Source organism: Eptesicus fuscus, chromosome 9, assembly GCF_027574615.1.
Source record: "Eptesicus fuscus isolate TK198812 chromosome 9, DD_ASM_mEF_20220401, whole genome shotgun sequence".
In the NCBI taxonomy this organism is placed as follows: Eukaryota; Metazoa; Chordata; class Mammalia; order Chiroptera; family Vespertilionidae; genus Eptesicus; species Eptesicus fuscus.
Window position 1 is genome coordinate 7,178,201 of NC_072481.1, and position 12,330 is coordinate 7,190,530.

General features: G+C 48.5%; 1 protein-coding gene across 1 annotated transcript; it reads left to right on the forward strand.

Moving 5' to 3' along the window:
- The first annotated feature begins 4,134 nt into the window (after nt 1–4,134).
- LOC129150191 (PRAME family member 12-like) lies at nt 4,135–11,932 on the forward strand. Its single transcript, XM_054720684.1, has 3 exons — nt 4,135–4,421; nt 5,345–5,956; nt 11,380–11,932. Exons 1-3 carry the CDS (start codon nt 4,135–4,137, stop codon nt 11,930–11,932), a joined length of 1,452 nt encoding a protein of 483 aa, XP_054576659.1.
- The last annotated feature ends 398 nt before the right edge of the window (nt 11,933–12,330 follow it).

Below are 12,330 nucleotides of genomic sequence, written 5' to 3' on the forward strand. Positions count from 1 at the left end.
CTCCTGTCTTTGTCCAACAGTTATGCTCAAATGTATGCATATAAGTCCTTTGGTTCATCTCTTACCCCATCACCCCCGCCTTCCTTCATAGATTGGACAGTCTGTTTGATGCTTCCGTGACTCTGGTTCTATTTTTGTTCCTCAGTTTACGGTGTTCATTATATTCCACAAATGCCGGGGCTTGGGGGCTCAATCCCCAGTGGGAGGCTTGCAGGAGGTAGCCAATCAATGATTCTCTCACATCATTAATGCCTCTCTCTCCCTCTCCCTTCCTCTCTGAAATAAATAAAAATATTTTTAAAAATGGATTTTATTTTTTAGAGCAGATTTAGGTTCCCAGCAAAATTGAGCAGAAGGTAGAGTTCCCATACACCTCTGCCCCTCCACACTCACAGCATCCCACTCTCCACATCCCCCACTGCGCCAGACATTTGTTAAAACTGTTGGACTTGCACTGACACATCCTGTCACCCAAAGTCCATAATTGCCATTAGGGTTCATTCTCATGACTGTGGAGTCCATGGGTTCTGGCAAATGTACAATGACATGTCCCCACCGTGCTTGTATCTGAGAGTCATTGCATTGCCTTAAATATCCTTTCTGCCTTCAAGTAGTTTTATCCAAAACACTAGCTTTTACATGTACATGTATGATCCAAATCAAGTTCATTTTTATGTGTGGTGCAAATTTCAACATTGATTTTGTTCCCATGTGGATATCCTATTGTTGTGACACCATTTGTTGAAAAGACTTTCATGTCCCCATTGAATCATCTTAAGAATTGAACTGGCCACTTCCCAGCGCTCGAGATGACACTCAACAAGCTGACCCACAGCAGCCAGGGGACACATTTATTACAGAGCCTCCCACCCCCACTTTTCTATTTTACTCACATTCCTAAAACCCTCCCCCAAAGTGGACCTCTGTCCACAAGGACCAAACCCCTTCTGATGCCCTAAGACCCATATTCACCCCAGAGCTCAGCTTCTCCACTCCTGACTCAGAGGTTGCTGACCTTCCTCAGCTCCCCCAGCCTCAGAGGGGAGTCAGCTCCTGCCTCTCATCCTCCAGAACCTGCCAGCTGCAGCCCCACTCACATGTTCTGCCACTAACACAAGGAAACAACAAATAACTGTTGTTTCTTCTGCTTGGCAGAAAAATGAATGAATAGAACTTTTCTAATTCATTTTCTTACATTTTTGTCACTTGCTACCACAATCTACCAAATAATCAAGCCCTACCTGGTTTGACTCAGTGAGCATCAGCCTGTGGACTAAAAGGATCTGGGTTCCATGCCAGTCAAGGGCACATAAAGTTGCAGACTTGATCCCTGGCCCTGTTCGGGTTGAGTGCAAGAGGCAATCAATCAATGTCTCTCACATCCATGTTTCTGACTCTTCCCCTCCCTTCTACTCTAAAAATCATTGGAAAAGATGTCTTCCAGCAAGGGTTAACAACAACAAAAAATAGTTTAAAAAAATAACAAAGGCATGAAAATAAATTGAGCTGTGGGGGACTAAGAGCCAGGACACGGCCTCCCTGGGAAGATCTTCAGTGTCAGCACCACCATCCGCCATAGGTGTCCCAGGTGGGTTCTAACCATCACGCCTGCTCATAGAGGAGGAACAGGCCTGGGGAGTGACTGGCCCGAGGTCACACAGGGAATGAGTCTCTGGGCTGGGATTTGAACCCAAGTAGGGTGCCCTGGGCATGCCTGCTCTGCCCTTGTGCAAAACTGCCTCTCCCTTCCAGGAAAGGCCAGCAGAAGCCCAGCTCAGGTCCCACTGGGCACCTCTGGGTCTACTGTGCCCTTGGCTCATGGGCCTGTAGGTGTGTGTTTGCAACTGCAGACAAATCCCATGATTCCTAGCGGAGGCAGCCTGGGTTTGTTCTGTCCTTTTCCAGGAGAGCTCAGCTACAGGCCTCAGCACTCACTCTGGTGCCTCCTGTCCTCACTCCAGAGTCTGTTCAGTGGCGCTGTCTTCTCCATGTGACTCAGAGTTCCCCAGAGTCAGAGGGAACACACACTGGGTGCTCAGGGGAGTCTGTGGGGTGAGTGACTGACAGGAGAAGGATGGGGGCCTAGAGGAAGGCTGTGTAGGCCAAGAACTCCCCGTGGCAGCAATGGGCTGGCCACAGCTGGCCTTCCTCACACCACCACGGGCCACCTATTCATTTGCAGATGTCTAAGGACTCATGATTGCTCCCTGGCCTCACTGAGCCTCTGGTTCTGCACACCACAAGAATGTCAGACAAATACAGAACAGAGCGATATTGGGGGTCAGGCTTATGGAAGTGGGGAGTTTAGGGGCTGGTGGCCATAAGGGAGGTCATTGGGGGTGTGGTGAAGTGAAGGGGTGCCATGAGGGCAGGAGTAGGGACATGGAGACACAGTGTAGTGAAGGAAGGCACTTGCTGTCTGGGAAGGGTTCTCTGTGGAAGAAACTCAACTCTTTGATAAATGTCGCCTGGTGGTAGATGCCAAGATGTTGTCGAGCTTACTTGTGATTGGCCGACGTTTATTTCTCTCTCTGGTTCCAAGATCCCAAAGAGCCCACAGCATCCACCCTCAATGCCTTTTGGGCTTGAAAATGTCTAACTCCCAGGGCTGGCCCCTCCTTCCTCTGCTCACAGTCTTAGATTTAACCTCCTCCACCCAGTTTGCTGAGCTAATCCCATCTTTCCCAGAGCAGACCCACCCTTTTCCTCCTGGGCGGGACAGAAGATGGAATCTCTCCCTTTGCCTTCTAAGATGGCACTGTCTTCCCTCCAGCTTGACTCCTTTTAGATCCTGAATTCACCCAGAGAAGAGCCTTTCCATCTCTCTTCTTTCCCAGAGAAAAACCCATCTTTTCCATGGCCCTGGGTCATTCACAGGTTCCCCTTAGGATGGCCCAGCACCACCCTGCCCAGCCCTGACCCCTGCTTCTCATGGTCCTTCTGACCTGACCTTTTTCAGAGAAGCCTTGGGGTCTAGGGACAGCCACATCCTCAGTTGCCCACCACTTGCTCCCTGAGGAGCTCATGATCTGCTATGTCACCGGACACAAAACCGAACTTTTCCTTTGTTTTCCTGGGGATGGCACAAGTGTCTTCTCAAGGATGTTTTAACTCTGCAATGTTCTGATAATTCTGATGTGGCCAAAGACCCCACCATCCATGCTCTCCGGTTTTGCTCTTTTCTATTTAATACAAGGAACCCATGACACCTTCACTGTCTCACACCAAGGATGATAACTACCGGCCATCAGTCAACCTCAGTCAGTGTCCGTGGAAGGAATCAATGAGCCAGGCCTCCACCCTGCCCCTCCCTAACTTTCTCTCAATCCATTAATCTGAAGAGAGGCAATAATGGCATTAGGATTAAGTGATGGGGACTGAGGTTCTGATTGGATTCTAGCATTTGAGAAGATGTATAAAAACCTCACGCACCAGAGTAGAGATTCAGAGACTTCCAGCTTTGCATTCCGTACTGTGGTTCTCCACCAGGTCTGAGATCTGAGCCCCAGCCAACCTGGTCACAGCAGGTAAATTTCCAACCTGAGCCAAAGCAGCCGGCCTCAGGTTGGCACAGAGAGATTTCCATGTTTTCTTCTTTTGTTTTTTTAACAGACAAACAGATTGAAGACATTGATTTTGCCTCTAAGTGTAGTTTTGCCTGAATTTCAAACATTTGGATTTGTGCTTTGGACTATTTATAAATGTCTAACCAAGCTGATTCCCCAAACCCCGACCCCCATGCCCCTAATGAAAACTTCTTAACTGTGGTTTTATTTCTGGAAATTTTAAATATTAAGTTTGTGTTCCTAGATTGGTCTGAAATTTTCCCCCAAAAAGGTGAGGGTCAGCTTTCAGACCCTTCAGCACCCACTTCCCAGGCAGACTGGAATGAAAGATGTGGGTGCTTCTGAGATGCTTGTTCAGGGCCTGCAGGGGAGAGTTATGACTCTGTGGTCACCTAGTTCAGAATGGGACTCTCTAAACAGAGGCTCTCACCATTGCCAGGCAGTGGCTTGGCCCTGAGTTGATTCCTGTGAAAATGGTGAGTCAGTAGATGGGGCTCAAAGGCTTGGCCTGACAAGGATGCCTAGTTCCCTGGCTGTTTCCACAGGATTCCTTCAGAGCACTTAGAGGATGAGCATCAGGACCCCACCCACACTCCTGCAGCTGGCAGGAGAGAGCCTGCTGAGGGACCAGGCCTTGGCCATTGCAGCTCTGGAGCACCTGCCCGCCGAGCTCTTCCCGCCACTGTTCATTCAGGCCTACCTTAGTAGAAGCCACCAGTCCCTCAAGGCGATGGCACAAGCCTGGCCCTTCACTGTCCTCCCTCTGGGCAGCATGTCCCAGCTGTCACTGGATGAGGGCTTCAAAGCCGTGTTGGATGGGCTTGACGTTCTGCTTGCCCAGAAGGTTCGCCCCAGGTAAGGCTGCTCCAGGTGACTGGTAGGGTCCTGGGCATCCCTGAGACGCCAGGCATCAGGGCATGTGGAGGGCCTAAAGGGGGACCCAAGTTTTCTGATGTTGTCAGTGAGGCTCAGGGAGCCCTGGCACACTGCTGAGCTCACTGTGGGAACTAGAGGACTTCCGACCGGGAGAGTCACCTGCAAAACGTGCACTGCCTCCTCCCAGTGGTAGTAGAAGGTAAGAGAGTATGGACCAGGAGAGATGGAAGGAGATGAGCAAAGCAAAGCAGAGGGAAGAGGGGGACAAGGGAGAAGCTGACCTGGGGATTCAAAGTTGAAGCTCACGGTTGGGGTGGAGTCTGATTGTTGCCTCAACCCAGATGCTCAGTCTCATTCTTTCCTGCCCTTGTTCTGTTATTATTTTTAAAAAATATACTTTTATTGATTTCAGTGAGGAAGGGGGAGGGATAGAGAGAAAGAAACATCAATGATGAGAGAGAATCATTAATTGGCTGCCTCCTGCATGCCCCCTACTGGTGGGATTGAGCCCCCAACCACCACATGTGCCCTTGGCAGGAATGGAACCTGGGACCCTCTAGTCCACAGGCTGACGCTCTATCCACTGAGCCAAACCAGATAGGGCTCTGTCGTTATATTTTTAAAAACATTTTTTGTTCTTGATTTCAGAGAAGAAGGGAGAGATAGAGATAGAAACACCAATGATGAGAGAGAGTCATTGATGGGCTGTCTCCTGCAAAATCTCCCCTCCACACTGGGCATTGAGCCTGCAACCCAGGCACATATCCTGACTGGGGATTGAACTGTGACCTCCTGGTTTATAGGTAGATGCTCAATCACTGAGACACTCTGTCCATAAAGCATGTCAGCCAATGCCCTGTTGACCTGAAAGAATCTAGACTAATATTCTGCTTTCCCCACAGGAGGTGGAAACTGCGGGTGCTGGATTTAAGGAACCTGGGTGCTGACTTCTGGAGAATGTGGTGTGGAGACAGCACCCTGAAGCGCTCACCGACAGGACGAGTGACTGTGCACAGGTCCAGCCCCAACATGGTGCACCCCTTAGCTCCCGTGGAGGTGTTCCTAGACCTTAACTTCAATGACAGGGACAGGGATGAGTTGTTCATGTACGTCATCCAATGGGCCCAGCAGAGGGAAGGGCTGCTACACCTGTGCTGCAAGACGCTGAGGATTGGTGAGGTGCCCTTCCAGAGGGTGAGGAAGGTCCTGGATGCGGTGCAGCTGGACTGCATCCAGGAGGTGGAGGTGAACCGCATCTTGGACCTGCCCACCCTGGGGACGTTTGCTCCTTATCTGGGTCAGATGAGGAACCTGCAGAGACTCTCTCTCCCCCACATCCACGTGTTGGCAGGGGAGGAAGAGGAGCAGGAGGAAGAGGAGTGGGACAAGGAACTGCAGGAGGAGCAGGAATCCTTTTCCCAATTCCTCTCTCAGATGCTCAGACTGCATCACCTCAGGGAGCTCGACATGGAGTCCCCCTCCTTCCTCAGAGGCCGTCTGGACCAGATGCTCAGGTGAGCTGTGTAGCAGTGGACACAACCTTAGAATGTCAAGGGAGTGGTCTTGTTAGGTATTCTGAGGCTGGTATTCCGTGAGCACCCACAGGAAGCATGTTTTGAAATCAGCCTGTCAGGAGGGGTAACAGAACTGGCTCAGTGCTGGACCCAGTGAGCCTGGGTGTTTGAATTCTTCCTTAGGGACAGATGTCTAAGTGATGAGAACTTAGAAAGAGGGGAGTGAGGAGGCAAAGCCACATCAGATGGATCAATTCCAGACATAAGCTCTTTGCCCACTAGCCATGTGAACACACGTGAGCCTGTCTCAGATTCCCCATCAGTCAGAGGTGATCCTGGGCCCCAGGGAAGGTCATTAGTAGAAAGGAAAGGCATGAATCCGCAGCTAAGGGAGCGGGAGTGGAAAAGATTACAAAGAGTGAGAGGTGGTTGCAGGGATGTAAGTCACCTCTGCAGACTGGCCTTCCCAGATGTTGCTGCAGGATCTTGCCCAGGTCTCTCTCTCTCTCTCTCTCTCTCTCTCTCTCTCTCTCTCTCTCTCAATCCTCACCTGAATATATTTTTCCCATTGATTTTTAGAGAGTGGAAGGGATGGGAAGAGAGAGAGAAACATCTATGAGAGAGTGACACATGGATTGGTTGCCCTCTCTTCATGTCCCAACCAGGGCCAGGGGTTGAGCCTGCAAATGAGGTGCATGTGCTTCAGTGATAATCCAACCCGAGACAAGTCAATCTAAGGCCAATGCTTTATCCACTGAATCATACCAGTTAGTACCATATTTGTTCTTTATGTATTATACTAGAGGCCCGGTGCACAAAATTCGTGCACGGAGGGGGGTTCTCCCTCAGCCCAGCCTGTACCTTCTCCAATATGAGACCCCTTGAGGGATGTCCGACTGCCCGTTTAGGCCCGATCCCGGGATCGGGCCTAAACGGGCAGTCGGACATCCCTCTCACAATCCAGGACTGCTGGCTCCCAACTGCTTGCCTGCCTGCCTTCCTGATTGGCCCTAACCGCTTCTGCCTGCCAGCCTGATCACCCCCTAACCACTCCGCTGCCAGCCTGATTGATGCCTAACAGCTCCCCTGCCAGCCTGTTTGGCCCCAACTTCCCTCCTCTGCTGGCCTGGTCACTCCTAACTGCCCTCTCCTGGAGGGTTGATCACCTCCAACTGCCCTTTCTTGCAGGCCTGGTTCCTCTCAACTGCCCTCCCTTGCAGGGCTGATCCCTCACAACTGCCCTCCCTTGCAGGCCGGGTGCCTCCCAACTGCCCTCTCCTGCTGGCCATCTTGTGGTGGCCATCTTGTGTCCACAAGGGGGCAGGATCTTTGACCACATGGGGGCAGCTATATTGTGTGTTGCAGTGATGATCAATCTGCATATTATTCTTTTATTAGATAGGATAGAGGCCTGGTACAGGGGTGGGGGCCAGCTGGTTTGCCCTGAAGGGCGTCCCAGATCAGGTGGGGTTCCCCTTGGGATGTGGGGCGGCCTGAGCGAGGGGCCTGTGGTGGTTTACAGGCCGGCCACGCCCCCTGGTAACCCAAGCGGAGGCCCTGGTATCTGGAATTTATTTTCCTTCTACAATTGAAACTTTGTAGCCTGGAGTGGAGCCAAGCCAAGCCTGGGGCTCCCTCCGAGGCCGCAGCCATTGTGTTGGGGTTATAATTGAAACTTTGTTGCCTTAAGCAGGTGAGCCCGGCCAGGGTGTGTGGAAAGCTTTGCTTCCCCTGTTGCCGGCGGCAACCCTGGCCTGCTCTCTCAAGCTCCATTCTGCCGCCTTTGTTTGAATTTGTTTACCTTCTATAATTGAAACTTTGTAGCTTGAGTGGAGGCTTAGGCCTGGAAATGGCAGGCGGAAAGCTTGGCCTCCTCTGTTACCTAGGAAACCTTGCTCTCTGTGGCTGTAGCCATCTTGGTTTGGGTTAATTTGCATACTCGCTCTGATTGGATGGTGGGCGTGGCTTGTGGGCGTGTCGGAGGTATGGTCAATTTGCATATTTGTCTATTATTAGATTAGATGAATGAGCCTCATGTGGCCTACATATCTGGTGCCTGGAGCCAAGCAGTGGACAGAAGGAAGCTTGAGTTGACAGCATTCTTGGTTGTCTCCCAATCATAAGTTGCAGGGATGCCCACCCTTGACCTAGACCAGGGATGGGCAACCTTTTGAGCTTGGTGTGTCAAACTTCGCCAAAAAACTGAGCATAACTCGGGTAGTGTGTCACTTTGAGGAAAAAACATTATTTCACGATATTTATAGTTTAAATAACATAAATGTATAATTGTTATATATAATTGTATTTAATAAGCCAAAAACTAAATATTTAACTTACCTGCTTAGTGATTTCTTTGTTCATCCATCAGTCGGTTTCTTTTGTTGGTCTTGATATTATTTAGCTTGTGTGGGGTGCCGTGAACTAAGATAAGTGAGGGGGAGGGGGAATTCTTTAACTAACCTGCCTACTAGTGACTTTTTTGTTGCTGAATTTCATTGGCTAAATCTTCAGTTGAAGGTTGGTATTTTGTACACTTCAGGCCCAAGCAAGCGCTACTAACTTCATCTGTCAATCTGTTTCTTTTGTTGGTTTTGATATTATTTAACGCTGAAAATAAGGCCTCACAAAAGTATGTAGAGGGAAAAATTGTGAGTAAAGCCATTGCTATATTTTTCAGGGTGCTAAAAGTGTCTGGTAGTCTGTTCCGGGCACTCTAAATTTCCTGTTTGTAGTGGCACTCCTCTTGATTCTCCAAGCGGCACCTTTCCAGATTCTCAAGCTTTGACCTCAAGTTGACAAACACCTGAGCCCAGATACTGTCTTGAAATTCTGCAAGTTGCATCTCCAAATCATCAATTTGCATCCATTGGAAACCATTTAATTCCAAACTACTGTAGACTACTACATCAGGATACTTAATTATTTTCATGGTCTGTTCTAGACTTCTAAATTGACTAAATCTATCACTAAACTGGTCAAGTAACGAGTCTAAAACATGCTGGTACTTCATATGCAAGAGTTCCATTTCATTTTGTACAGCTGCACTGGCCTTCTCAAAATACTTTGTTACTCGAGGAAAATACTTATAAGTTTTAGTTTCTACATCTCGCTTGAAAATTTTAACTTGACTTTCAAAAGCTTTTATGTATCCAAACATAACGTCAATACTTTGCCAAAACCTTGTAACTTTAAGTTCAGTTCATTAATATGAACAGAGAGATCTGTAAAAAACATCAGGGTGTTGACCCACTTATCATCATTAAGCTGAGGAAAGTTTCCCAGATCGTTATCATCAAGAAATACCTTAATTTCTTCAAAGCACTCCACAAAGCGCTCAAGAACTTTGCCTCGGCTCAGCCATCTTACATTATTGTACATCAGCAGTCCACTGTAGGTGGAATCAACCTCCAGTAAAAGTGCTGAAAATTCTCGCTTGTGAAGGGGGTGAACATCTATTAAATTAACTATTTTTGTAACAACTGACATTAAGTTGTTTAAGTCAGTGAATCCTGCCTTGGCACATAAAGCCTCCTGATGGATAATACAATGAAAAGGCACAATCGGATGTCCAATAGCTTCTGTAAACAATTTGACAAATCCGACTTTTTCCCCTACCAGATTTGGTGCCCCATCTGTCGTCACTGACACAACTTTAGAGATATCAATGCTTAGGTCATGAAATGTTTGTACAACAACCTTACATATTTCGCTTCCTGATTTATTTGTTGACACTGATACTAACTTTATCAACTCTTCTCTCATTGTGAGACCATCAGAATATCGACCAATAATGGCCAACTGAGCATGTGATGTGACATCAGTAGTTTCATCAAGAGAGATCGAAAAATATTTACACTTCCTTATGTCTCTCTTTAGTTGATGTTGTACATTTGTGTTCAGTCTCATTATTCGGTCTTTTATGATATTTCTACTGAGTGGTAACTCAGATATTCTCTTAATAATTGCATCTTTATTCTGCATATCGTGAAATAGAACTGGTGCACATCTTAGAGTTTCTTTAATAAATTCTCCCTCACTGAGTGCTTTTCCATGCTGAGCTACACAGTGAGCAATAATCAAACTTGCAGATGTTAAATTTATAGAGCCTTTCATAAATTTAAGGATGAAATTAGATTGGCTCTTATAAAGGTGTAGCTGCCTGGAAATGTATTCCTTCCTTTCATCCTCACTTTTTTCCAAGAGCTGGGAATGATTAGTTTCAAAATGTCTATTTATATTCCATGTTCTGCTTACTTCCGTTTCAGTACATAGAACGCAAAATGATCTGCCATTTTTTTCTATAAAGCCATACATCTCGGTCCATGTCTCTTGAAAGGGTCGGCCACTGCTACTACCACTTCCTTTACTTAACCTTAGTTTTTTATTTTTTGGGTTCTCCCTCAGGGGGGCAGTGACAGAAAATAGAATTATAGATAGCTTGTTAGGCCTGCAGGCAATTAGGGGTTAACTAGCCTAACTAACCACAAAATGGTGCATATAACTGTCTTTTAGGAAAGGGCAGGGTTAATAAGCAGAAATAGGGGTTAATAAGGATGCACAACAGTAATAGTGGTAAAATGGAGTCTGCACTAGAGCAAGATGGTGTTCCTTATGTGAATTAAAATGGCTGCCACTATTTCTAATGGCGGGAAACGGCACCCAAAGCACGCCATAAACCCTCGCCTCTCCCAGCCTCCCCCTCACTTATCTCAGTAATGATGGATTAGAAATCCATGACACCCCAGAACAGTAGATAATGGTTGCTGTGGTTAACTGTTATTTGGTTACTGGTAATGGCAGGGCCCCCAGAGATGCGTCCCCCGCTGCGTTCCGCTGCTCCCTGCTCTGCCGGCGGAAGTGAGGGCAAAGATCCCGGCTTAACCAGAAGTCCCAGAACTAGACGCTCTGTGCCGGACTTCCGTTGTTTTGGCCTACAGACTTCCAGAACAGAGTATCTAATAGGGGAGGATGAAACATTTGCGACTAGAGTCCTGGAGATAGAGTCTAACTCTAGGACTCTAGTCGCAAATGTAACTCCAAGACTCTAGTCGCAAATGTTTCATCCTCAGGAGCAGCAAATGTTTCATCAGAAATGGCTACGCATGTCAGTGCTGAGACACGTGTCATAGGTTCGCCATCACTGACCTAGACACTGTCAGGCACTCTGAGCACGTTCCCAGGGTTTTCCATATGTTCCTACACCCTCCAGAGGGCAGTGCTCTGCTTGGCAGCTGAGGAAAGGAAGCTCTGGAGATGACATGAGCTTGACCCAGCCTAAAAGGAGACTGGGCGTCTTGGGTATTGCCCTTCATCAGATTGTCAGGACAACCCTGGGCCTGGACAAATCCATCTTCTGCCACCTGGAGGAACCCCTCTACCAGATACCCCCATCCTCAGGAACTAAAGGCTCTGTCTCTCCCCAGGTGCCTGCAGACCCCCTTGGACAAACTCTCCATGACAAATTGCCGGCGGCTGATGCATTCAGACCTGACACATCTGTTCCAGTGCCAGAAACTCAGGCAGCTGAAGTCTCTGCATCTCTTTGGCGTCAGCCTCGCCGATTTTCAGCCAGAGCCCCTCGGAGCTCTGCTGGAGGCAGTGGCACCCACCCTCCAGGATCTGGGCTTAGATAACTGTGCCATGGTGGACTCCCAAGTCGAGGCCATCCTGACTGTCCTGAGCCGCTGTCACCAGCTCAGGGAGTTCACCATCTCTGAGAACAACTTCTCCGTGGCCACCGTGGGGAAGCTGCTGCGTCACACAGCCGGGCTGCGCAGTTTAGAGGTGGAGCTGTACCCCGTCCCCCTGGAGTGTTACACGACCCCGGACACTATCAACCAGGAGAGACTTGCCCTGGTCCGGGCTGAGCTGACGGGGATACTGAGGGAGTTAGGACAGCCCAGGACTATCTGTCTTGGCACCAAGCACTGTAAGCGATGTGGCATCAGTAAATTTTATGACGTTGAGTTTTTATGACTTGTAGCCGTGCTGTGCCTCAGCAATGACCCTGCTCAGTGGGAACACTCAGCAAAAGCTTTGTTCTGGGCCCTTGGAAGCTGTAATATAGAACCGGGGTGCATTATGCAGGGGACACCCACATTTCAGATTCATGCTCACTGTGCATGGGGAAATGAAGGGACCCAGCGCGGGTGCACAATGACCGGGGCAAATGTTGGGGAGTTCATGGGACCTCAGGGGGTAAGGTCCTAGAATCAGAAACATGAATCTGATTTGCTTGGGAATTTGTGCCGGAGGTGCATTTATGGGAGTTAATCCTGGCGTGGATGGTTGTAAAGGAATGATCACAAATAAAAACAATTTCAAAGGCAACCTTCTGGTTCTCTTGCTTGTATTCACCTGTCTCCCCAGTTTAC

Coding starts and splice junctions, on each gene's coding strand:
- LOC129150191 (XM_054720684.1), top strand. CDS start 4,135: ATGAGCATCAGGACCCCACCCACACTCCTGCAGCTGGCAGGAGAGAGC. Junction 4,422..5,344: donor GCCCAGAAGGTTCGCCCCAG/GTAAGGCTGCTC, acceptor CTTTCCCCACAG/GAGGTGGAAACTGCGGGTGC. Junction 5,957..11,379: donor CGTCTGGACCAGATGCTCAG/GTGAGCTGTGTA, acceptor GTCTCTCCCCAG/GTGCCTGCAGACCCCCTTGG.